General features: G+C 40.4%; 1 protein-coding gene across 4 annotated transcripts in view; it reads left to right on the top strand.

Annotated features, from left to right (window-relative positions):
* The window catches only part of LOC139761994 (uncharacterized), a 90,047-nt gene extending 63,262 nt beyond the window's left edge, over nt 1–26,785 (top strand). For all 4 annotated transcript variants that reach the window (XM_071686774.1, XM_071686773.1, XM_071686771.1 and 1 more), the window contains 8 exons: nt 10,648–10,853; nt 19,489–19,596; nt 19,837–19,925; nt 21,293–21,363; nt 21,579–21,656; nt 22,029–22,142; nt 22,669–22,812; nt 24,916–26,785. In XM_071686774.1, the coding sequence (XP_071542875.1) occupies nt 10,654–10,853; nt 19,489–19,596; nt 19,837–19,925; nt 21,293–21,363; nt 21,579–21,656; nt 22,029–22,142; nt 22,669–22,812; nt 24,916–24,948 (837 nt within the window). In that variant the 5' untranslated portion in view covers nt 10,648–10,653 and the 3' untranslated portion in view covers nt 24,949–26,785. The remainder of the gene's footprint in view (nt 1–10,647; nt 10,854–19,488; nt 19,597–19,836; nt 19,926–21,292; nt 21,364–21,578; nt 21,657–22,028; nt 22,143–22,668; nt 22,813–24,915) is intronic.
* Nucleotides 26,786–27,151: the final 366 nt, after the last annotated feature.

Below are 27,151 nucleotides of genomic sequence, written 5' to 3'. Positions count from 1 at the left end.
ACCCACCCACATACACATGTATATACATACACGTCCACACACGCAAATATACATACCTATACATCCCAACATATATATATATATATATATATATATATATATATATATATATATATATATATATATATATATATATATATATATATATATTGCAGTGGAATTTATTAAAAAAGGGGGTGACTGTATTGTTGACTGGTTGGTAAGGTTATTTAATGTATGTATGACTCATGGTGAGGTGCCTGAGGATTGGCGGAATGCGTGCATAGTGCCGTTGTACAAAGGCAAAGGGGATAAGAGTGAGTGCTCAAATTACAGAGGTATAAGTTTGTTGAGTATTCCTGGTAAATTATATGGGAGGGTATTGATTGAAAGGGTGAAGGCATGTACAGAGCATCAGATTGGGGAAGAGCAGTGTGGTTTCAGGAGTGGTAGAGGATGTGTGGATCAGGTGTTTGCTTTGAAGAATGTATGTGAGAAATACTTAGAAAAGCAAATGGATTTGTATGTAGCATTTATGGATCTGGAGAAGGCATATGATAGAGTTGATAGAGATGCTCTGTGGAAGGTATTAAGAATATATGGTGTGGGAGGAAAGTTGTTAGAAGCAGTGAAAAGTTTTTATCGAGGATGTAAGGCATGTGTACGTGTAGGAAGAGAGGAAAGTGATTGGTTCTCAGTGAATGTAGGTTTGCGGCAGGGGTGTGTGATGTCTCCATGGTTGTTTAATTTGTTTATGGATGGGGTTGTTAGGGAGGTAAATGCAAGAGTTTTGGAAAGAGGGGCAAGTATGAAGTCTGTTGGGGATGAGAGAGCTTGGGAAGTGAGTCAGTTGTTGTTCGCTGATGATACAGCGCTGGTGGCTGATTCATGTGAGAAACTGCAGAAGCTGGTGACTGAGTTTGGTAAAGTGTGTGGAAGAAGAAAGTTAAGAGTAAATGTGAATAAGAGCAAGGTTATTAGGTACAGTAGGGTTGAGGGTCAAGTCAATTGGGAGGTGAGTTTGAATGGAGAAAAACTGGAGGAAGTGAAGTGTTTTAGATATCTGTGATTGGATCTGGCAGCGGATGGAACCATGAAGGCGGAAGTGGATCATAGGGTGGGGGAGGGGGCGAAAATTCTGGGGGCCTTGAAGAATGTGTGGAAGTCGAGAACATTATCTCGGAAAGCAAAAATGGGTATGTTTGAAGGAATAGTGGTTCCAACAATGTTGTATGGTTGCGAGGCGTGGGCTATGGATAGAGTTGTGCGCAGTAGGATGGATGTGCTGGAAATGAGATGTTTGAGGACAATGTGTGGTGTGAGGTGGTTTGATCGAGTGAGTAACGTAAGGGTAAGAGAGATGTGTGGAAATAAAAAGAGCGTGGTTGAGAGAGCAGAAGAGGGTGTTTTGAAGTGGTTTGGGCACATGGAGAGAATGAGTGAGGAAAGATTGACCAAGAGGATATATGTGTCGGAGGTGGAGGGAACGAGGAGAAGAGGGAGACCAAATTGGAGGTGGAAAGATGGAGTGAAAAAGATTTTGTGTGATCGGGGCCTGAACATGCAGGAGGGTGAAAGGAGGGCAAGGAATAGAGTGAATTGGAGCGATGTGGTATACCGGGGTTGACGTGCTGTCAGTGGATTGAATCAAGGCATGTGAAACGTCTGGGGTAAACCATGGAAAGCTGTGTAGGTATGTATATTTGCGTGTGTGGACGTATGTATATACATGTGTATGGGGGGGGGGGGGGGCCATTTCTTTCGTCTGTTTCCTTGCGCTACCTCGCAAACGCGGGAGACAGCGACAAAGTATAATAAAAAAAATAATAAATAATATATATATATATATATATATATATATATATATATATACACACACACACACACACACACACAGGGGTTGACGTGCTGTCAGTGGATTGAATCAAGGCATGTGAAGCGTCTGGGGTAAACCATGGAAAGCTGTGTAGGTATGTATATTTGCGTGTGTGGACGTATGTATATACATGTGTGTGTGTGTGGGGGGGGGGGGCCATTTCTTTCGTCTGTTTCCTTGCGCTACCTCGCAAGCGCGGGAGACAGCGACAAAGTATAATAAATAAATAAATATAATATATATATATATATATATATATATATATATATATATATATATATATATATATTTTTTTTTTTTTTCACACTATTCGCCATTTCCCGCGATAGCAAGGTAGCGCTAAGAACAGAGGACTGGGCCTTTGAGGTAATATCCTCACCTGGCCCCCTTCTATGTTCCTTCTTATGGAAAATTAAAAAAAATAAAAAAAAATGAGAGGGGAGGATTTCCAGCCCCCTGCTCCCTTCCCTTTTAGTCGCCTTCTACGACACGCAGGGAATACGTGGGAAGTATTCTTTCTCCCCTATCCCCAGGGATTTGGGAGGTCCGGAGCTAATGTGGAAGAATCATGGCCATAGACCCGCAGAATCCACTAACATACCCATAAACATACCCATCTTTGCCCTCCCATTTAATGACTTTTCGATTCACACACTCCTCAACGCTCCCAAACCCTCACCCCATTACTCACCTATTGCTCATTCCATCTGCATGATTTCATCCGCTGCCACATCCACCCCCAGGTACCCAAAACACCTCACTTCCATATTTTCTCAATTCAAACTCACATTCCCAAGCTAACATGTCACTCCACCCCGCCAAACCCAACAATATTGCTCCTATCCGCACCCACTCCAACTTCCTCCTGTCACACACCCCCCAAAACTCAGCAACCAACATCTGCAGCTTCCCAACTGAACCCGCCACAAGCGCTGCGCCATCAGCAAACACAACTAACACTTCCAAGACCCCCTTAATCTCATCCCCGAGAGATTGCAAAGAGCCCCTCACTACAAGACCCCCGGATCCATCTCCCCCAACAACCCCATCCATATACAAATCAAAACACCCAAGGTGACACCACACACCCCTACACACCTTCACCAGAAGCCACTCACTCTCCCCCCCACCCACTCACACACACGCCCTACATTTTTTGTAAAAGCTATCCTCCCACACCATATATTCATTTGACTGTCCACAAGGCATCTCCACACCCTACAACATGCTTTTATCATGATCCATAAATGTGATTTACTTATCTTTTTCATACTTAATCCTTGATCGACATTTCCGATGTTTGCTAGGTAGTGCCAGGAACAACGAAAGGCTGCATTCACTTACATCCTTTCTCAAGTTGTGATGTGTAATGTACCAAAACCACAGTTCCCTATCCATAACCAAGCACTACAGACCTTTCTATGGTTTCCCTAGGCCACTTCACATGCTTGCTACTCATCACAATATCAAGGTAGTGCCAGGAGCAGACGAAGAAATGGCCCCATTTGCTTACATCTAATATCTAGCTGTTATGTATACACACTAAAACAAGAGCCCCCTCTCCACAATTAGGCCCCACGCACCTTTCCATGATCACTCCAAACTGCTTCACATGCCATGATTCAACCCACTGACAGCATGCCATCCCCTATAAACCACACTGCTCTAATTCATTTAATGGCTTACATACCCTGCAAGCTTCTGAATGATCAGGCCAAGAGCCTCAATAGCATCTTTCAATCCATGCCTCCACCTCCTTGGTTTCTCCCTTTCCCTTGTTCCTTCCACTTCAAACATAAATATACTTTTAGTCATCCTTTCCCTACTTACTTTTCCATATGTCCAAACCATCTCAGCACACCCTTATCTGTTCTTGTACATACTCCTCTTACTAATACACCTCTCTAATCATATTTCTTATTTCATCTTCTCTCCTCACTGATTCAAACATTTGCACTGGTATCAATGATAATTTTGGTTTTTCTAAATGAACCACTAAAACTATCAGCATTATACTGGATTCATTGTAAATAATGCTGTATGTAATATTATGTTTTTCTACGTTTTTGATTCTGTTTGTGGCATTATCTTTTGTTCATCTGTTTCAATATATATATTATCCCTGGGGATAGGGGATTAAGAATACTTCCCACGTATTCCCTGCGTGTCGTAGAAGGTGACTAAAAGGGGAGGGAGCGGGGGGCTGGAAATCCTCCCCTCTCGTTTTTTTTTTTAATTTTCCAAGGGAAGGAACAGAGGGGACCAGGTGAGGATATTCCAAAAAAAGGCCCAGTCCTCTGTTCTTGGCGCTACCTCGCTAACGCGGAAAATGGCGAATGGTTTAAAATATATATATATATATATATATATATATATATATATATATATATATATATATATATATATATATATATATATATAATTGCAGTGCTACTAACTCATACGCCTCTCTTTGATAACTAAAACAGAAAAATAATGACTGCAGATGCTGGAATTTCTAGATAGAGTAGAAATCCTTGTAGCACAGATAAAACGTTCTGCATGACATGGAATTTCGAGTCAGATATGAATTTAACAAGGAAAATAATTGGCTTTAATGATAGAGACTTATATAACCATCAGGTGTGTGTTCTAAAGATGTCATTACTGGCGCAGGTCAGGTGTTTGTGCTCAGGTTGCTATTACTGGTACATGTCGGGTGTGTGTTTTAAGGGTTATCATTACTGGCACAGGTCGGGGGAGTGTGCTCGGGCTGACATTACTGGCACAGGTCAGACCCGTGTATGACTATGAATGTGTGTTGTGTAAGATGTGAATATAAAGATTCGTTCAGAGTAAGCCTAGAGAGGATTCTTGTAACTGATATGCCTCTCCTAGGGAACGATTATTTCATATAATGATCATTTGAGTTTCATCATAAATAAAGTTCGTTTTCTACTTGACTCGAAATACATACATTTCGTTGATGGATTTTGTATTCGTTGTCGACAAAGTTGTGTGTATTAAGTGTATTGTTTGAATGTCTTATTGCATTTAAGGACTATTGACTTTGTGACGTCAGTATGCCAGAATCTTTATGCTCTGCGTCGTTTGAACAATATGAGAATTGACAATCATCAGAGCTAATAGAATATATTTTGATACACTACTTACGACTACTGACCCAGCAGGTAAGACCACTGACTGATGGTAGAATTTCTAGTTTAAACACTGACGTGCATCATCACCACATCCAGACGTTGAGTACGAATCATTATGTTCACCTTCAGCATCTCTACAGTCCACATCTCGTCAGACGTACATAAAGAATGGGAAAAATAAAGGTTTTCAGTGATCGCATCCACGCCTCGTTGCGTCTCACAATTTACACTTTACTGAATAGTGAACAGTGAGTGGTGGTAACTCGTCTATCTGTGGAACTGTCAGTGGAGATTTACTTCTATTTACTCTGTCGGATAGAGATGTAGTCCTTTCCTGTTTTAGATTAGGGTATTAGTGTGTTCAATAAATGGCGTTATTGAAATAAAGATTAGATTCTCTCAGTGTTATGTATAAGCCTTCAGTGAAATGGTGTTTTCAAACAACAAATTGACGAACATCTTACCTTGGACGGGTATCAAGGCGGAATTAACAATGAAGACCAATTGTGTCCTGGTATTACAAGCCAGGCTGGACGTGTCTGACTTACGTGATAGTTAGTTATAGCTTAACACTCGCATACGGCTCAAGGAATAGTATGAGGATGGACGAAGAACGCGGTACGCGGAAGGCAGGGGTAGGTTAGGTTACCAAGAGATATCTGAAAGCTGTTGGAAAATAGAAAAGGAGGGATCGAAATCTAGATGTAATGGAAGCGAGCACTGAGCGAAGAGATGTGTTAAAACTAGAGAATTGTAAGCCAAGCTTCTGATGGTCTATTTACATTCTGTGGGCTAACAAAGTAATGATAAGAATTTATATCCATCCTGGCAGTCGAGGTGTGACTTTAATCAGTAATGCCGCTGGCATCTACGTGGGCCTGTACTCCATGAGAAACACCTCTAGTAACGTTTGAGAATCTGCAGCTTCATAACACTTCCCTGCTTCCTTGATAACAGGTGCATGTGGCGGGGAAGGCTCACAGGCCACCAAGGACTTAAGTTACTGCACCTTGTCTGGTGTTCAAGGTCGTCCCGTGTCCAGTTACGAAGTACTTACGTAGTGCATAATGTTTCCCAAGGGAACGAAGGACGGCTAGAAATGCGGAAACCCCGTCTATTCATCCATTTATATCATTCTTTACATTAAGTAATATTTTCATTTCGTTATATATATATATATATATATATATATATATATATATATATATATATATATATATATATATATATATATATTTATTTATTTATTTATTATACTTTGTCGCTGTCTCCCGCGTTTGCGAGGTAGCGCAAGGAAACAGACGAAAGAAATGGCCCAACCCCCCCCATACACATGTATATACATACGTCCACACACGCAAATATACATACCTACACAGCTTTCCATGGTTTACCCCAGACGCTTCACATGTCCTGCTTCAATCCACTGACAGCACGTCAACCCCGGTATACCACATCGCTCCAATTCACTCTATTCCTTGCCCTCCTTTCACCCTCCTGCATGCTCAGGCCCCGATCACACAAAATCTTTTTCACTCCATCTTTCCACCTCCAATTTGGTCTCCCTCTTCTCCTTGTTCCCTCCACCTCCGACACATATATCCTCTTGGTCAATCTTTCCTCACTCATCCTCTCCATGTGCCCAAACCATTTCAAAACACCCTCTTCTGCTCTCTCAACCACGCTCTTTTTATTTCCACACATCTCTCTTACCCTTACGTTACTCACTCGATCAAACCACCTCACACCACACATTGTCCTCAAACATCTCATTTCCAGCACATCCATCCTCCTGCGCACAACTCTATCCATAGCCCACGCCTCGCAACCATACAACATTGTTGGAACCACTATTCCTTCAAACATACCCATTTTTGCTTTCCGAGATAATGTTCTCGACTTCCACACATTCTTCAAGGCCCCCAGGATTTTCGCCCCCTCCCCCACCCTATGATCCACTTCCGCTTCCATGGTTCCATCCGCTGCCAGATCCACTCCCAGATATCTAAAACACTTCACTTCCTCCAGTTTTTCTCCATTCAAACTCACCTCCCAATTGACTTGACCCTCAACCCTACTGTACCTAATAACCTTGCTCTTATTCACATTTACTCTTAACTTTCTTCTTCCACACACTTTTCCAAACTCAGTCACCAGCTTCTGCAGTTTCTCACATGAATCAGCCACCAGCGCTGTATCATCAGCGAACAACAACTGACTCACTTCCCAAGCTCTCTCATCCCCAACAGACTTCATACTTGCCCCTCTTTCCAAAACTCTTGCATTTACCTCCCTAACAACCCCATCCATAAACAAATTAAACAACCATGGAGACATCACACACCCCTGCCGCAAACCTACATTCACTGAGAACCAATCACTTTCCTCTCTTCCTACACGTACACATGCCTTACATCCTCGATAAAAACTTTTCACTGCTTCTAACAACTTTCCTCCCACACCATATATTCTTAATACCTTCCACAGAGCATCTCTATCAACTCTATCATATGCCTTCTCCAGATCCATAAATGCTACATACAAATCCATTTGCTTTTCTAAGTATTTCTCACATACATTCTTCAAAGCAAACACCTGATCCACACATCCTCTACCACTTCTGAAACCACACTGCTCTTCCCCAATCTGATGCTCTGTACATGCCTTCACCCTCTCAATCAATACCCTCCCATAATTTACCAGGAATACTCAACAAACTTATACCTCTGTAATTTGAGCACTCACTCTTATCCCCTTTGCCTTTGTACAATGGCACTATGCACGCATTCCGCCAATCCTCAGGCACCTCACCATGAGTCATACATACATTAAATAACCTTACCAACCAGTCAACAATACAGTCACCCCCTTTTTTAATAAATTCCACTGCAATACCATCCAAACCTGCTGCCTTGCCGGCTTTCATCTTCCGCAAAGCTTTCACTACCTCTTCTCTGTTTACCAAATCATTTTCCCTAACCCTCTCACTTTGCACACCACCTCGACCAAAACACCCTATATCTGCCACTCTATCATCAAACACATTCAACAAACCTTCAAAATACTCACTCCATCTCCTTCTCACATCACCACTACTTGTTATCACCTCCCCACTTGCGCCCTTCACCGAAGTTCCCATTTGCTCCCTTGTCTTACGCACTTTATTTACCTCCTTCCAGAACATCTTTTTATTCTCCCTAAAATTTAATGATACTCTCTCACCCCAACTCTCATTTGCCCTTTTTTTCACCTCTTGCACCTTTCTCTTGACCTCCTGTCTCTTTCTTTTATGCATCTCCCACTCAATTGCATTTTTTCCCTGCAAAAATCGTCCAAATGCCTCTCTCTTCTCTTTCACTAATACTCTTACTTCTTCATCCCACCACTCACTACCCTTTCTAATCAACCCACCTCCCACTCTTCTCATGCCACAAGCATCTTTTGCGCAATCCATCACTGATTCCCTAAATACCTCCCATTCCTCCCCCACTCCCCTTACTTCCATTGTTCTCACCTTTTTCCATTCTGTACTCAGTCTCTCCTGGTACTTCCTCACACAGGTCTCCTTCTCAAGCTCACTTACTCTCACCACCCTCTTCACCCCAACATTCACTCTTCTTTTCTGAAAACCCATACAAATCTTCACCTTAGCCTCCACAAGATAATGATCAGACATCCCTCCAGTTGCACCTCTCAGCACATTAACATCCAAAAGTCTCTCTTTCGCACGGCCTGTCAATTAACACGTAATCCAATAACGCTCTCTGGCCATCTCTCCTACTTACATAAGTATACTTATGTATATCTCGCTTTTTAAACCAGGTATTCCCAATCATCAGTCCTTTTTCAGCACATAAATCTACAAGCTCTTCACCATTTCCATTTACATTTCCCTCAACTGCCACATTACTCACCTTTGCATTCAAATCACCCATCACTATAACCCGGTCTCGTGCATCAAAACCACTAACACACTCATTCAGCTGCTCCCAAAACACTTGCCTCTCTTGATCTTTCTTCTCATGCCCAGGTGCATATGCACCAATAATCACCCATCTCTCTCCATCAACTTTCAGTTTTACCCAGTTAGGAAATGATGGTTATATATATATATATATATATATATATATATATATATATATATATATATATATATATATATATATATATATATAACCATCATTTCCTAACTGGGTAAAACTGAAAGTTGATGGAGAGAGATGGGTGATTATTGGTGCATATGCACCTGGGCATGAGAAGAAAGATCAAGAGAGGCAAGTGTTTTGGGAGCAGCTGAATAAGTGTGTTAGTGGTTTTGATGCACGAGACCGGGTTATAGTGATGGGTGATTTGAATATATATATATATATATATATATATATATATATATATATATATATATATATATATATATATATATATATATATATATAACCATCATTTCCTAACTTTTCAGGTGCATTGTGAGAATATATATATATATATATATATATATATATATATATATATATATATATATATATATATATATATATATATATATATAACCATCATTTCCTAACTTTTCAGGTGCATTGTGAGATTGTAAACGATACCCTCATTTTTTCTTCCTTTCAAAGCTGTTAATTTGTGTGTGTGTGTGTGTGTGTGTGTGTGTGTGTGTGTGTGTGTGTGTGTGTGTGTGTGTGTGTATTGTTTTTACAAGATGTACAAATTAGTTCTTTCCCCTTGGGTGTCTTCATTCGTTTAAAAACAGTATAACGTTGCGTCACTCATTCCTGGCGTAACAATTGATATTGTAAGACAGGTAGGTAGCTGGGGAGTGCTGTCTTAGCATAAGGTAATGCGCCATTTTAAGTGTAATTCCTCAAATCAGCAACAAATGTCTGGTTGCCTCCGTTTCATAGAGGAGGAGAACAGCGAATCTGAGATGGAAGAGGCCGGCTGTTGGTAGGATGGGAGGGGACGACACCGTCCTTACCTTCTGTATTGTATGTGCGGGTCAAATTGTCAAGTTGTCCACAGAGAGACAGAGAGAGACGCTATGATATATCCGGGCCACCATGTAACACGAATGTCCTTAGACTTACTTTAGGTTTACGTAATTAGCTCACTCCATTCCAAAGCACAGGTTACGCCGCTCGGCCACGCAGTAAATTTTACCAGGCACAATTTACTGGTCAAGTGCAGTTTTTTCTTTCTTTCTGGCTTTGATCAAAAACAAGATTTAACGTGTTTTTTTTTTCTTTTTTTCATGTCATTATTCCAACAAATGAAATTAACTTGAGCTTCTACAAAATGGTAGGAAGTGATAGATGGATTAGGAGGGGTTTCTACGTACACAGCCTAATTCACCTGTATCTTTTGGGACATGAAAAATTCTCTGGGTTGTGCTTAATATCTCTGGGCTTTCATTTACCATAAAGACATTTGTTTTCAAGCTACATCACTGATATTTGTTAAAGTTGAACATGCATTACTTTAGTGATATTTTCTATCTTAGATACTAATGATGTTATTATGATTAGTAGGTGTAGTAACAGTTAAGATAGCATTAATAGTAGTAGTATTGACCTTATCGTTATAGCTCCAGTCCTAATGCTAAAACTATCGCTCCCTTCATCATCCTTTACGTGCCCATCACCCCTCCAGATCCGCATGGAAGAGTCACAGATTCGAGCCTTAGTGGCGGCGGCTCGCCAGGTCCTGCTGGATCAACCTACCTTGGTCGAGCTGGAGGCGCCAGTCAATATCGTTGGCGACATCCACGGCCAGTTCAACGACCTCCTAAGACACTTTGACAAGCTTGGATATCCTCCAGACCAGAATTACCTATTCCTTGGTGATTACGTCGACAGGTTGGTTGCTTTTTTACTTTCTTTATACATAAAGTTGAAAGTAAAGAGGAAAATGATAAAATAGTTATACGATTGGAGAGTTCCAAAATGGTAGAAGCTTGAAAAGCCTGGGTCAGTCAAATTGTTTTGGGCTACATTAATTGTAGTGTAAGATTGTATCTGAGACGCTGAAAATACAAATTAAGTCCCTGAAGTATTCGGGCAAACATTATCGAGGACGACGAGCGTCTTGGGAATAAAGAAGGTTTTATTGACTCTGGTTCAATATTTTCATGAAATGATTCGCATGTGATGACAACCATAACGTTAGGCTGACATGGCTTTACTGCAGTTTAAGTGTGCTAGTTCCCATGGATCTTACTTGAAGCTCTATAGTTTCTTATGTCATTCTTTGTACATGATACGTCGTCAAACATAGTGTATGACGACAATCCACCGTATGACAGTACCACTAGATAGTAGTTTTGTAATTATTATGTTTTGAGTAAACACATATCAAGTATCATAATGAGGACCTTCATTTTTCAACAAAAAATATGATGTCATCTCTCTCTCTCTCTCTCTCTCTCTCTCTCTCTCTCTCTCTCTCTCTATCTATCTATCTATCTATCTATCTATCTATCTATCTGCCTATCAATCTATATAAACAGATAGATAGATAGATAGATATATGATGAAGGCAAGCCAGTATACGTACATGGGTATATATTTATATGTGCGTGCATGGGCGTTTAAGAGTATACATCTGTATATGAGTGGATACACCGTTCTTCGTCTGTTTCCTGGCGTTACCTCGCTGACGCGGGAAACGGCGTTCAAGTATATTAGATTATATATATATATATATATATATTTTTATTATTATTATACTCTGTCGCTGTCTCCCGCGTTTGCGAGGTAGCGCAAGGAAACAGACGAAAGAAATGGCCCAACCCACCCCCATACACATGTATATACATACGTCCACACACGCAAATATACATACCTACACAGCTTTCCATGGTTTACCCCAGACGCTTCACATGCCCTGCTTCAATCCACTGACAGCACGTCAACCCCGGTATACCACATCGCTCCAATTCACTCTATTCCTTGCCCTCCTTTCACCCTCCTGCATGCTCAGGCCCCGATCACACAAAATCATTTTCACTCCATCTTTCCACCTCCAATTTGGTCTCCCTCTTCTCCTTGTTCCCTCCACCTCCGACACATATATCCTCTTGGTCAATCTTTCCTCACTCATCCTCTCCATGTGCCCAAACCACTTCAAAACACCCTCTTCTGCTCTCTCAACCACGCTCTTTTTATTTCCACACATCTCTCTTACCCTTACGTTACTCACTCGATCAAACCACCTCACACCACACATTGTCCTCAAACATCTCATTTCCAGCACATCCATCCTCCTACGCACAACTCTATCCATAGCCCACGCCTCGCAACCATACAACATTGTTGGAACGACTATTCCTTCAAACATACCCATTTTTGCTTTCCGAGATAATGTTCTCGACTTCCACACATTCTTCAAGGCCCCCAGGATTTTCGCCCCCTCCCCCACCCTATGATCCACTTCCGCTTCCATGGTTCCATCCGCTGCCAGATCCACTCCCAGATATCTAAAACACTTCACTTATATATATATATATATATATATATATATATATATATATATATATATATATATATATATATATATATATATATATATAAGGCTCAGATTGGGGTGTTTGAATGTGTGTGGATGTAACCAAGATGAGAAAAAACGAAATATACGTAGTATGTTTGAGGAAAGGAATCTGGATGTTTTGGCTCTGAGTGAAACAAAGCTCAAGGGTAAAGGGGAAGTGGTTTGGGAATGTTTTGGGAGTAAAGTCAGTGGTTGGTGAGAGGACAAGAGCAAAGGAAGGAGTAGCACTACTCCTGAAACAGGAGTTGTGGGAGTATGTGGTAGAGTGTAAGAAAGTAAACTCTAGATTGATATGGGTAAAACTTAAAGTGGATGGAGAGAGATGGGTGATTATTGGTGCCTATGCACCTGGGCATGGGAAGAAAGATCGTAAGCAAGTGCTTTGGGAGCAGCTGAGTGAGTGTGTTAGCAGTTTTGATGCACGAGACTGGGTTTTAGTGATGGGTTATATGGATGCAAAGGTGAGTAATGTGGCAGTTGAGGGAATAATTGGTGTACATGGGGTGTTCAGTGTTGTAAATGGAAATGGTGAAGAGCTTGTAGATTTGTGTGCTGAAAAAAGGACTTGTGATTGGGAATATCTAGTTTGAAAAGAGAGATCGTTATTGGATTACTCGTTAATTGATAGGCGTATGAAAGAGAGACTTTTGGATGTTAATGTGCTGAGAAGTGCAGCTAGAGGGATGTCTGATCATTATCTTGTGGAGGCGAAGGTGAAGATTTGTAGAGGTTTTCAAAAAAGAATAGAGAATGTTGGGGTGAAGAGTGTGGTGAGAGTAAGTGAACTTGGGAAGGACAATTGTGTGAGGAAGTACCAGGAGAGATTCAGTGCAGAATGGAAAAGGTGAGATCAAATGACGTAAGGGGAGTGGGAGAGGAATGGGATGTATTTAGGGAAGCAGTGATGGCTTGCGCAAAAGATGCTTGTGGCATGAGAAGCGTGGGAGGTGGGCACATTAGAAAGGTTAGTAAGTGGTGGGATGAAGAAGTAAGATTATTAGTGAGAGAGAAGAAAGAGACGTTTGGACGATTTTTGCAGGGAAACAGTGCAAATGACTGGGAGATTATGAAAGAAAGAGGCAGGTGCTCAAAAGAAAGGTGCAAGAGGTGAAAAAGAGGGCAAATGAGAGTTGGGGTGAGAGAGTATCATTAGATTTAGGGAGAATAAAAAGATGTTTTGGAAGGAGGTAAATAAAGTGCGTAAGACAAGAGAACAAATGGGAACATCGGTGAAGACGGCTAATTGGGAGGTAATAATGAGTAGTGGTGATGTGAGAAGGAGATGGAGTGAGTATTTTGAAGGATTGTTGAATGTGTTCGATGATAGAGTGGCAGATATAGGGTGTTTTGGTCGAGGTGGTGTGCAAAGTGAGAGCGTCAGGGAAAATGATTTGGTAAACAGAGAAGAGTTAGTGAAAGCTTTGCGGGAGATAAAAGCTGGCAAGACGGCGGGTTTGGATGGTATTGGAGTGGAATTTATTAAAAAAGAGGGTGACTGTTGTAGTCTGGTTGGTGAGGATATTCAATGTACGTATAGCTCATGGTGAAGTACCTGTGGATTGGTGGAATGCATGCATAGTGCCATTGTACAAAAGCAAAGGGGATAATGGTGAGTGTTCAGATTACAGAGGTATAAGATTGTTGAGTAATTTTGTAAATTATATAGGAGAATTTTGATTAAGAGGGTGAAGGCATGTACAGAGCATCAGATTGGGGAAGAGCAGTGTGGTTTCAGAAGTGGTAGACGATGTGTGGATCATGTGTTTGCTTTGAAGAATGTTTGTGAGAAATGCTTAGAAAAACAAATGGATTTGTATGTAGCATTTACGGATCTGGAGAAAGCATATGATAGAGTTGATAGAGATGCTCTGTGGAAGGTATTAAGAGTAAATGGTGTGGGAGGGAAGTTGCTAGAAGCAGTTAAAAGTTTTTATTGAGGATGTAAGGCATGTGTACAGGTAGGAAGAGAGGAAAGTGATTGATTCTCAGTGAATGCCGGTTTGCGACAGGGGTGCATAGTGTCTCCATGGTTGTTTAATTGGTTTATGGATGGCGTTGTTAGGGAGGTGAATGCAAGAGTTTTGGGGAGAGGGGTAAATATGCAGTCTGTTGTGGGTGAGAGGGCTTGGGAAGTGAGTCAGTTGATGTTCGCTGGTGATGCAGCGTTGGTGGCTGATACGGGTGAGAAATTGCAGAAGTTGGTGACTGAGTTTGGTAAAGTGTGCGAAAGAAGAAAGCTAAGAGTAGATGTAAACAAGAGCGAGGTTATTAGGTCCAGTAGGGTTGAGGGACAAGTCAACTGGGAGGTAAGTTTGAATGGAGAAAAACTGGAGAAAGTGAAGTGTTTTAGATATCTGTGAGTAGATTTGGCGGCTGATGGAACCATGGAAACGGAAGTGAGTCACAGGGTAGGCAAGGGTGCGAAAGTTCTGGGAGCGTTGAAAAATGTGTGGAAGACGATAACATTATCTCGGAAAGCAAAAATGGGTATGATTGAAGGAATAGTGGTTCCAACAATGGTTGCGAGGACTGGGCTATACATGGAGTTGTGCGAAGGAGGATGGATGTGTTGGAAATGAGATGTTTGAGGACAATATGTGGTTTGAGATGGTTTGATCGATTAAGTGATGAAAGGGTAAGAGAGCTGTGTGGTAATGAAAAGAGTGTGGTTGATACCGCAGAAGTGGGTTTCATTAAATGGTTTGGTTAAATGGAGAGAATGAGTGAGGAAAGATTGAAAAAAAGGTTGTGTGTGTCAGAGGTAGAGGGAACGAAGAGATGTGCGAGACCATATTGCAGGTGGAAGGATGGAGTGAAAAAGATTTTGAGCGATCGGGGCTTGAACATGCACGGGGGTGAAAGGCGTGCAAGGAATAGAGTGAATTGGAACGATGTGGTACTTCGGGGTCGACGTGCTGTCACTGGATTATACCAGGGCATGTGAAGCGTCTGGGGTAAACCATGGAAAGTTTTGTGGGGCCTGGATGTGGAAAGGGAGCTGGTTTCGGTGCATTATACATGACAGCTAGAGACTGAGTGTGAACGAATGTGGCCTTTGTTGTCTTTTCCTAGCGCTACTTCGTGCGCGTGCGGGGGAAGGGGATTGTCATTTCATGTGTGGCGGGGTGGCGAAGGAAATGAATAAAGGCAGCAAGTATGAATTATGTGCATGTGTGTATATGTATATGTCTGCTTATATATATATATATATATATATATATATATATATATATATATATATATATATATATATATATATATATATGTATGTATACGTTGAAATGTATAGGTATGCATATGTGCGTTTGTGGACGTGTATGTGTATACATTTGTATGTGGGTGGGTTGGGCCAATTCTTTCGTGTTTCCTTGCGCTACCTCGCTAACGCGGGAGACAGCGAAAATCATAATATATATATATATATATATATATATATATATATATATATATATATATATATATATATATATATATATATATATTTTTTTTTTTTTTTTTTTTTTGCTTTGTCGCTGTCTCCCGCGTTTGCGAGGTAGCGCAAGGAAACAGACGAAAGAAATAGCCCAACCCACCCCCATACACATGTATATACATACGTCCACACACGCAAATATACATACCTACACAGCTTTCCATGGTTTACCCCAGACGCTTCACATGCCCTGATTCAATCCACTGACAGCACGTCAACCCCAGTATACCACATCTATCCAATTCACTCTATTCCTTGCCCTCCTTTCACCCTCCTGCATGTTCAGGCCCCGATCACACAAAATCTTTTTCACTCCATCTTTCCACCTCCAAATTGGTGTCCCACTTCTCCTCGTTCCCTCCACCACCGACACATATATCCTCTTGGTCAATCTTTCCTCACTCATTCTCTCCATGTGCCCAAACCATTCCAAAACACCCTCTTCTGCTCTCTCAACTACGCTCTTTTTATTTCCACACATCTCTCTTACCCTTACGTTACTTACTCGATCAAACCACCTCACACCACACATTGTCTTCAAACATCTCATTTCCAGCACATCCATCCTCCTGCGCACAACTCTATCCATAGCCCACGCCTCGCAACCATACAACATTGTTGGAACCACTATTCCTTCAAACATACCCATTTTTGCTTTCCGAGATAATGTTCTCGACTTCCACACATTCTTCAAGGCTCCCAGGATTTTCGCCCCCTCCCCCGCCCTGTGATCCACTTCCGCTTCCATGGTTCCATCCGCTGCCAGATCCACTCCCAGATATCTAAAACACTTTACTTCCTCCAGTTTTTTCTCCATTCAAACTTATACCATATATGTATATGTCTGTGTATGTATATGTATGTATACATTGAAATGTACAGGTATGTATATGTGCATGTGTGGCCGTTTATGTATATACATGTGTATGTAGGTTGGTTGGGCCATTCTTTCGTCTGTTTCCTTGCGCTACCTCGCTAACGCGGGAGACAGCGACAAAGTATGATAATATATATATATATATATATATATATATATATATATATATATATATATATATATATATATATATATATATACCCTATTTTCTATATGAGTGATAGCGTCAGGTACATGTAGCTTCTTTATAATAGTAATACAATCCTTAATTAAATGGGAAGAATGCGTTTTAGTTGAGATTTCTCTTTAGATTTAATTACCATCACCAGTTACATGGCCACTAGGTCAAAATTCTTATCATTCAATTAAACTTGCTTCAAAATCGGAAGCGACTTATGTAGTGCGCAGACCCACTGCCCTCAGCTGGCAGGGTGCAGTCAGGCAGGCAGGCGCCAGGGATTCAGCCTGCGGCCTTTAACGGACGGCAGACTAGAGGCTTGTTGGGATTTTGTCCAATCTGTAACAAAAATTTTTCATTCTCCCAGAGCATGTTGGGGTGAGGATTCTGTTGGTTAAGATGAAATGCCTAAACTCTTGAAGTTTAGTTCTATATCATAAATTATCTAGATGAAAATACGTATCACGAGTATTTATCATTAATACATTTCATTGTAACAAACGGTATCATAATGCTTTTGACATAGAAATGGGAAACTGTCGAACGGATGAAACACCGTTGTTTATCAGATATATAAACTGTTTCAGATCTGTTTGTATAGGATAATTAAGGAGTTGTCTTTCTTGGCCAAAACTGGTGCTAGTAAGTCATTTGAGAGCGTCTAGTTTGTAGACTTTTGTGTTGATGTTTGTGGTGTTGGGAATGAATGTCACGCGTCTCGCTGTGTGTGATATCCAGTGTGACCAGAATTTTCTTTTCAGGGTAATGGGGATTGCAGGTTGGATTCGTGTCTGTTTAAGGTAAAGATGATGATAGATTTCTAAGAGGGTGTTGATATTTTTTTTTTGAGTGCGCTGGTGTTCCAACCGTGTAATGCAATGTTGCATGGTCTTGTTGTCTGGGTAGTACCATTGTGTTGTGGCGTGTTTGTGAGGTCATTACATTTTGAGCGGACTGTGTAGTCTGCAGGAGGTAATTGAAGGACATGTAGGAAGAGATTAGAAGAAAGAACTTCTCCCTTGGGAACCCCATCGCAGAGCTTAAGAATCCTGAAAATGAAGCCTTTTGTAAGTAACTGGCTTGGCAACCAACAATAAAACTGGCTATCATTTTTCTGTTTTTGTGATTATTTTGAACGATGTCAATTATATTTTGTGTCGGGATGCGTCAAGGGATGGTGCCGAATGCTTTGTTGATAGTAATTGCCACTGATACTGTATCATGTGAGGTCCGTGTACGGTATGGTGGTGGTGTGATCTGGTCTAAGGCTGTTCTTTGAAAGAGAAAGTAGGATAATCTGGTTGATTTTGTTGTAGATAAGTTTTTCAAGATTATATGCCGAAGAAAGTAGTGTCCTGGGGAGGTAAGAGAAGAGTTGAGTTGAATGGTTTAAAATGTTTTAGGATGACTGTTTTATGGAGCTTCCAAATGCTTTGAATTTTGTTGTTTGATCAGTAGTTGAAGACGACTATGACTGAATTACAGTTTTGCTGAAATTATTTATATGGAAGTTTGATGCGTTGTTAGGATCCGTTGTTTAGGTATGAACTTTGCGTAGTTCTTCATGACTGCCACTTTCAGTGGTGTAGCTGGTCTGGGACTGATTTTCAAGAAGTGTTTCACGAGTATGTCTTGTGTGATGACTGAGTGAAGCGATGTTGTTGGTTTGGGTGACAAGCGCTTCATATGCATAGACTGGGCTGGATTTTCTTGATCGTTCACTAGAGTTGGTTTGTTGTGGATTTTGCCGTCCTTAACGCAGAGAAAGGAGTACCAAGCCCTTGCTTGCCTCTTCAGTCACTGGGTTAGTGATGATCTGTTTCTAGGGTCTGGATTTCATCTGCGAAATTTGTCAGTGGTGAGTATTTTTGCCTGAGCATGTTTCCTTGTCTTATGAGTTGTGCAACCTGGGGGAGAAGTTTGTGTTATACAGCCTCATTTGTCCTTTTGGTATGTTTTGATTGCTATGTTCGTGGTGTTCATGAAATGTAGGAAGGCATGATGTTGCATTCTATGTACTGTGTGATTGCTAGCAAATCTGCTTTCCTGTTGTTTTTTCTGTGTGGCTTTGGTGGATTAGGTAAGTTATGTAGTGATATCAGAATGGTTAGAAGCTGGAGGAAAGTTAATGGTAAGGAGAGTGTATGTCATATGTGCTTCCTTCGTGATGCTCAGTTTGGTTAGAGTTTTATTGAATGAAATGATTGACCAAGGTGACAGGAGGATGTAGATTGGATTCACGTCTGTCAGGGTTACAAGGCTGATGGCTGACTTCGGTAGTAATACAGACAATCTGCTGTGGGTGAGCCAATGTTTCTATTTATGAAATATGGCGTTACGTTCTTTTTATGCTTGGGTATTGTCAGGGAGGTAATTAATTTAATTTCTTGTGATTAATCCAACTCTTCCCGTGTGCAGAGGCAAGCAGTCCTTGGAGACTATTTGCTTAGTCTTAGCATATAAGGTGAAATATCCAAACAACTTCTTCATCTTACGAGGCAACCACGAGTGTGCTTCCATAAACAGGTATGTATATATACAGAAAAAGTATAGATGTGATACTGCTGATGATAACTAATTTTTAAGATATTTCTAAATGAAATTTTTAAATGTACTTTAATGGAGTATACTGGGGATGCAGGCAATTAACATGGTCTTCGATGTGTTTGAATTAAGAGTAATTTTTTTAAGTACTTTAGAGAGATAAATGAGCCCCTCCTGAACAGGTCTCTTTTAAACTATATGTTATTTTCCTTGTGTCTACAGGATATATGGGTTTTACGATGAGTGTAAAAGAAGATATAACGTAAAATTGTGGAAAACTTTCACTGATCTCTTCAACTGCCTTCCACTTGGTGAGTAAAACCTAACGTAAGATAGTTTTATTCCATTCTTTGAAATATCACATTGATTTCGAGTCAAAGTCTTGAAATATAACACACAGGCGAGGAACATATGTGGTTTCGGCAGAAGGAGAGGGTGTGTGGACGAAGTGTTGCTCTTAAGAATTTATATGAAAAATACTTGGAGAAAGAGTGATTCGTATGAAGCATTTATAGATCTGGAGTAAGCGTATGGTAGACAGACAGAGAGGCCCTATGGAAAGTGTTCCTACTGTATGGATAAATGGAAATGCAATGTATGCAATGAGGAATTTTTATCGGGAGCGTAAAGCATGGACTCCCGTGGTGTATCATTTACCGTTCCTGACCGTAACGCATTCACGGGCCACCCACGGTTGAGCGCTTAGGTTCGAATCCTAGTTACGGCTTTCGGTCCACAGTCAGCCCAGCTGTTCATCCACCCTCAGATGGCCTTGATAAGGGCCTCGGCTGCCCGTGCTGTATGTTTGAGTAGAAAAGGAGAAGGCTGGGTGCTTCCTGGTGTGGTACAGTGAAGGTAGAGGAGCGTAGCAGGTAAATCACTTGCTGTTCTTAGACAATATAAGTCTGTTGGCAAACTCCAGAGCGAGACTCCTGAAACTCGGGACATAGCCTGAGTATGTGTGAAAGAAAAAAGTTGCGAGTAAAGTGAACCAAAGTAAGTCAAGAGGTGTTGCAGGGAATGGAACAGATTATTTGAACTGTAAGTTTATATGGGAGGTCTGAAGTAGGTGGAATGCTTCGGGTACCCGGAAGTGGAGATGGTAGTAGATAAAATCACTGAAGATGAAGAGGTGCTTGGGTCCTTTGTGTATTAAGGAGCTTGAGGAAAGAGAAGTCAGTGTTTGTTAAAGCAAAAATGGTTGTTTGAAGGTACGGTAGTCCCAAGTCGCGTTGCATACATATGAAGCAGGCCTTGAAGTACCGGGACTTAAACATTCAAGGGGTGGGAGAGATTTACACGGCATAAAATGAATCTGATTAATGTGGTATATGGGGACCATGTGTAGACCAAGGAATATGAAGCCGTGAGGGTAAACAGTGGAGTAGTTTGTGGGGCATGGCTTTAGATGGTTGGATATGGTTTCTATACATTACGATGGCGAGTAGATGCGTGCCAATATGGTGCCTGTTTGTTTTTGATGTTACCTAGTTAAGGCAGTTAGGAACAAAATTGATTATGAATTGTAGTTAAGGCAGCGTGTATAGTTTTAAAAATGCTGGTGTGTCTGAAGTAGCAATAACCCTCAAGGTGAGGTAGACCACGAATATGTAATACTTTGAGATATACTGCAAAGTTCCAAGACAAAGACACGTAACGGTGACATTTCTCTCCACAGCTGCGTTGATTGAAGGCACCATCTTGTGTATGCATGGAGGTCTCTCTCCAGACCTTCATAATCTTGAGCAGGTAAGCTTCTTCCTTTTCTTCCCTCAAATTCACAACTCGATTCAGTTAATACCCTAATGTTTTATGAATAATGACATATAACTTACCTGTACATGTATATTTGTACAGCCTATCCATAAAAGAGCGCTTTCAAAGAACCCGTTGTTATATAAAATGACATAGAACTTTGTGTATGTATTTTTGTACAGCCTTTCTATAACTGAGCTCTTCCACAGATACGGGTCATTGAACGACCACTAAATGTTCCAGATTCTGGCTTAACATGTGATATCCTTTGGGCTGATCCAGATGAGGTAAGAAACTGTTAGTTTGTATTGTAATCATATAATCGGTACTCTCTGAGAATTATATTGTATGTATCAAAGTTAGCGGAATACCACAGTCATTTTAAATTTGTGAATTTTTTGTTTCACTTCTTGATTATATGATATTTCGAGTTTGTTCAATGTTCATTAAGGTACATCTTATCTATTATGAACATGTGGCAAAAATTCCATTTTTGTGGAGCTTTCAACGATGTTCAAATACCTTTTGATATGATTAGAATTTGAAACATATAAAATGCTTTTTTTAGTTTCAAAGATCTTATACTTCAGATGCATTTTGTTGTGGAGAACCACACAGTTTGAAGTTTTAGCCTTTACATGTTAAGGTTATTCCCGCAGGAGGTTCATGGTTGGGCCCCCAGTGACCGTGGTGTTTCTTGGATCTTTGGTGGCGATGTGCTCAAGGCATTTCTAGAACACCATGACCTCAGCCTTGTTGTCCGAGCTCATCAGGTATGAGGAAACTTTGTATACGATAGATCCTGGTTTCTATGTCAGTTTGGGTAAGTCTAGCTGCCCTTACTGTTGGCTCTGTCTCTGTTTCACAACATTCGGCTACTTTTTCTTTTCTACCAATTCATCTTGTTTCTTATCCCACTCTAATGTTCTGTCTGATACCTGTCTTGCTCTACGTCTATGCAGGTCCTCTAATGTTGTCTGGTCTGTCTTGCGCTACAACTGTGGAGGTCCTCTAAAACCTTTGTTTTCCTCTCCTTATGAATCTTTTGAGTACTTGTGTTCTTCTTTATGTCTTACATTTATCTTCCACTTTTAATGCCTTGGCCTTTGTAGTGATGTTGTTCTTATTGTTCACCTTTTCATGTTACTGTGTTCAATCAGTTGTCAACTTTCAGTGTGTATACCTATTCATTGTGTTATTTCTCCAGATGACAATTCGGGATATGTAAACTGAATTCCATCATTGCTATCATCCATGTATAGTTCATTCTGTACATTATCATGTATGCCTCTCCTACAGGTTGTTGAAGATGGTTACCAGTTCTTTGAGAAGCGTTCACTTGTGACTCTCTTTAGTGCTGCCAACTACTGTGGAGAATTTGACAATGCAGCAGCGGTAATGGGAGTCAGCGAGGACCTGACCTGTTGGTTTAATATTCTGCCAGTGAGTAACAGTTGCCAGTTTGTCACATTATATAAAATAATGGCCATACATGCACACATCATTCAAACTTTTACAGAAGCGTTTCTCTTTATTCAATTAAAATAATTCGTTTCAAGCCAGATTCCTCATTGGAAGGGTAAAGGACGTCCAAGTTTTTTCCAAATACAGCTTCTTGTGAAAAAAAAATAATTTAGGTATTATAGCACTCGTAGCCACACACACACACATATATTGGCGGAATGCGTGCATAGTGCCATTGTACAAAGGCAAAGGGGATAAGAGTGAGTGCTCAAATTACAGAGGTATAAGTTTGTTGAGTATTCCTGGTAAATTATATGGGAGGGTATTGATTGAGAGGGTGAAGGCATGTACAGAGCATCAGATTGGGGAAGAGCAGTGTGGTTTCAGAAGTGGTAGAGGATGTGTGCATCAGGTGTTTGCTTTGAAGAATGTATGCGAGAAATACTTAGAAAAGCAAATGGATTTGTATGTAGCATTTATGGATCTGGAGAAGGCATATGATAGAGTTGATAGAGATGCTCTGTGGAAGGTATTAAGAATATATGGTGTGGGAGGCAAGTTGTTAGAAGCAGTTGAAAAGTTTTTAATCGAGGATGTAAGGCATGTGTACGTGTAGGAAGAGAGGAAAGTGATTGGTTCTCAGTGAATGTAGGTTTGCGGCAGGGGTGTGTGATGTCTCCATGGTTGTTTAATTTGTTTATGGATGGGGTTGTTAGGGAGGTGAATGCAAGAGTTTTGGAAAGAGGGGCAAGTATGAAGTCTGTTGTGGATGAAAGAGCTTGGGAAGTGAGTCAGTTGTTGTTCGCTGATGATACAGCGCTGGTGGCTGATTCATGTGAGAAACTGCAGAAGCTGGTGACTGAGTTTGGTAAAGTGTGTGAAAGAAGAAAGTTAAGAGTAAATGTGAATAAGAGCAAGGTTATTAGGTACAGTAGGGTTGAGGGTCAAGTCAATTGGGAGGTAAGTTTGAATGGAGAAAAACTGGAGGAAGTAAAGTGTTTTAGATATCTGGGAGTGGATCTGGCAGCGGATGGAACCATGGAAGCGGAAGTGAATCATAGGGTGGGGGAGGGGGCGAAAACCTGGGAGCCTTGAAGAATGTGTGGAAGTCGAGAACATTATCTCGGAAAGCAAAAATGGGTATGTTTGAAGGAATAGTGGTTCCAACAATGTTGTATGGTTGCGAGGCGTGGGCTATGGATAGAGTAGTGCGCAGGAGGGTGGATGTGCTGGAAATGAGATTTTTGAGGACAATATATGGTGTGAGGTGCTTTGATCGAGTAAGTAATGTAAGGGTAAGAGAGATGTGTGGAAATAAGAAGAGCGTGGTTGAGAGAGCAGAAGAGGGTGTTTTGAAATGGTTTGGGCACATGGAGAGAATGAGTGAGGAAAGATTGACCAAGAGGATATATGTTTCGGAGATGGAGGGAACGAAGAGAAGTGGGAGACCAAATTGGAGGTGGAAAGATGGAGTGAAAAAGATTTTGTGTGATTGGGGCCTGAACATGGAGGAGGGTGAAAGGAGGGCAAGGAATAGAGTGAATTGGATCGATGTGGTATACCGGGGTTGACGTGCTGTCAGTGGATTGAATCAGGGCATGTGAAGCGTCTGGGGTAAACCATGGATAGTTGTGTGGGGCCTGGATGTGGAAAGGGAGCTGTGGTTTCGGGCATTATTGCATGACAGCTAGAGACTGAGTGTGAACGAATGGGGCCTTTGTTGTCTTTTCCTAGTGCTACCTCGCACCCATGAGGGGGGAGGGGGATGGTATTCCATGTGTGGCGAGGTGGCGATGGGAATGAATAAAGGCAGACAGTGTGAATTGTGTGCATGGGTATATATGTATGTGTCTGTGTGTGTATATATATGTGTACATTGAGATGTATAGGTATGTATATTTGCGTGTGTGGACGTGTATGTATATACATTGTGTATGGGGGTGGGTTGGGCCATTTCTTTCGTCTGTTTCCTTGCGCTACCTCACAAACGCGGGAGACAGCGACAAAGCAAAAAAAAAATATATATATATATATATATATATATCATACTTTTATGCACAACATGTTCTGTATCATCCTCAGCCTGATCGTCGTCGAACCTACATCAAGAAATGAATCAAAGAAATCTGAAGAGAGAATTATTTGTTTACGGCTGTTACCTTGCAGAGTAAACACTGGTGCCAGTAATTAGATAGCATCAGATGTACTACTCTCGCAGAAAGATGCCCAGCAAGCAGGCTGTGATTTTCTTTTCCTTCAGATTTCCAACTACCTTGGATTTCACTCTCACATAATTCGTATTTCTAGTTACGATCTACCTAAAGTGTTTCCACTGCTATTGTAGGGCTTGTCATGTCACTACAGCAGACAGCATGTGCATATGACTGTTATGAAGACAGCATATGCCAGGTAGCTCATGATCATGTTTGGTATCTAGGCTATAGTGTACCTATAACAACAGTGTTTTGTGAGCACTTTTATATTAATGAGTTTCAAGAAGTCTTGTACTTTTCAGAGACTCTATTATGTAATGTATTTTTGCCCTACATGATCTGTGATAAGCAAGTACAGTAACACACAGTCATCTAATATTACCCAAAGAATGGCCTGTAAAGAAGTCTATAAAAGGGCTACTGTTACATTTGTATTTATTTAAAGAAAACAAAGATGCTTTACATACTCTGAAACTGATCAGTACAGTGATAGTAGTGTTGTACTGGAAGAAGGCTTCATTTGTAAACTAGCAGAATGATGAAAAATACAGTATGCTTGGAACAGAAGGAAGCTTTAAATTTTCTGCATTTGTACCCACTGTACATGGTGAAGTTGGTAAAGTTACTAAGCGTGAAAATGGTACCAAATATTTTTTACTTCATCTCAATCGTACAGTATTTTTCATATAGTCATAGTAGTCCATTTTATGATAATTGTGGACTTTTAGTATTGCTATTTCGTTTTGTAGATTTATGCAAGTAAATAAATGATGTGAAGGACATACTACTATTCAGCACTTTGTTATTTACATGAAGACACAAAATGAGAGAGAATTAATTGTATGTGATTATCATTTACTCTTCTAAGTTTTGATTTTTCACCTTTTCATTTCAGCCATAACCTGTATTGTCCTTGAAGCTGTTTCAAACTGCCATGTCCATTTAACTGTTGCACTGTACTGTTAAATCATTATGCCTAAGTACATCTTGTTTATAAACATAATTAATCATATTGTAAATACTTGACATCTAGATTGAAACTAATATAAGGGGGACCATATTTTTAGGGTAATGTAGAGACAGAATGTAAAGTAATAATAATTCTCATCCTAGGCCATATAGAATCCTAAATTGTATTTTCTAATACAAACTGAGAGGTGTATTTAGTATTCTACAACCCTAAGATGTGAGCTCCTCTTTGCTCTAAAATTGTTAACAACTGTTAAGCAATTCAGTGAATGTGTAGCTTTGACAGTAGCAATACAATGACAAATTTTATTATAAATAATTTTCTCTAACCCTTGACTCCTTTAGATGTATTACCCTCAGGATATATTCAAGTTTTAGAAGCATGGTAATATACTGTAGTTTTATAGCCAAGTTCAACTGTACAAAAAGTCATCTACGAAACTGTTCACAACATCCGTTTGACAAGCAAATTTTGGTAAATATAAGCTGAGGGAAAATATAAAATTACATGCTTGTTATGCTCAATTTTCTTTTAAGTGATTTTGAGTGGTACCTTTAGATTTACATTTTCCCTTGGCTTTTACAGTAAAATTCCAGTGGCTCTTAGAATAGTGAGGGTAAATAACACAAATTGTACAATCACAATCAACACAGTATGTACTTGGGCAAAATGTACTCCAAGAAACAACAGAATTATGTCAAAATTTCATACTAAAATCAGAATTGCACACTTTCTAGTTGTCACAGACAATAAATCAATTCTACTTTTCTATTGCATTTATTTTGTCCTTAGCAGCAACAATAGAAGGTTGAGTCGTGTAGGTTATCTGCAAACTGCTTTTGTTATAAATTTTATTATAATATACAACAATGTATATTTGCGTGTGTGGACGTATGTATATACATGTGTATGGGGGTGGGTTGGGCCATTTCTTTCGTCTGTTTCCTTGCGCTACCTCGCAAACGCGGGAGACAGCGACAAAGCCAAAAAAAAAAAAAAACAACAACAATAAAACAAGTACAGGCATGTACAGAGCATCAGATTGGGGAAGAGCAGTGTGGTTTCAGAAGTGGTAAAGGATGTGTGGATCAGGTGTTTGCTTTGAAGAATGTATGTGAGAAATACTTAGAAAAGC

Source organism: Panulirus ornatus, chromosome 42 (assembly GCF_036320965.1).
Source record: "Panulirus ornatus isolate Po-2019 chromosome 42, ASM3632096v1, whole genome shotgun sequence".
Taxonomy (NCBI): domain Eukaryota; kingdom Metazoa; phylum Arthropoda; class Malacostraca; order Decapoda; family Palinuridae; genus Panulirus; species Panulirus ornatus.
This window is presented reverse-complemented; position numbering and strand designations above follow the sequence as displayed.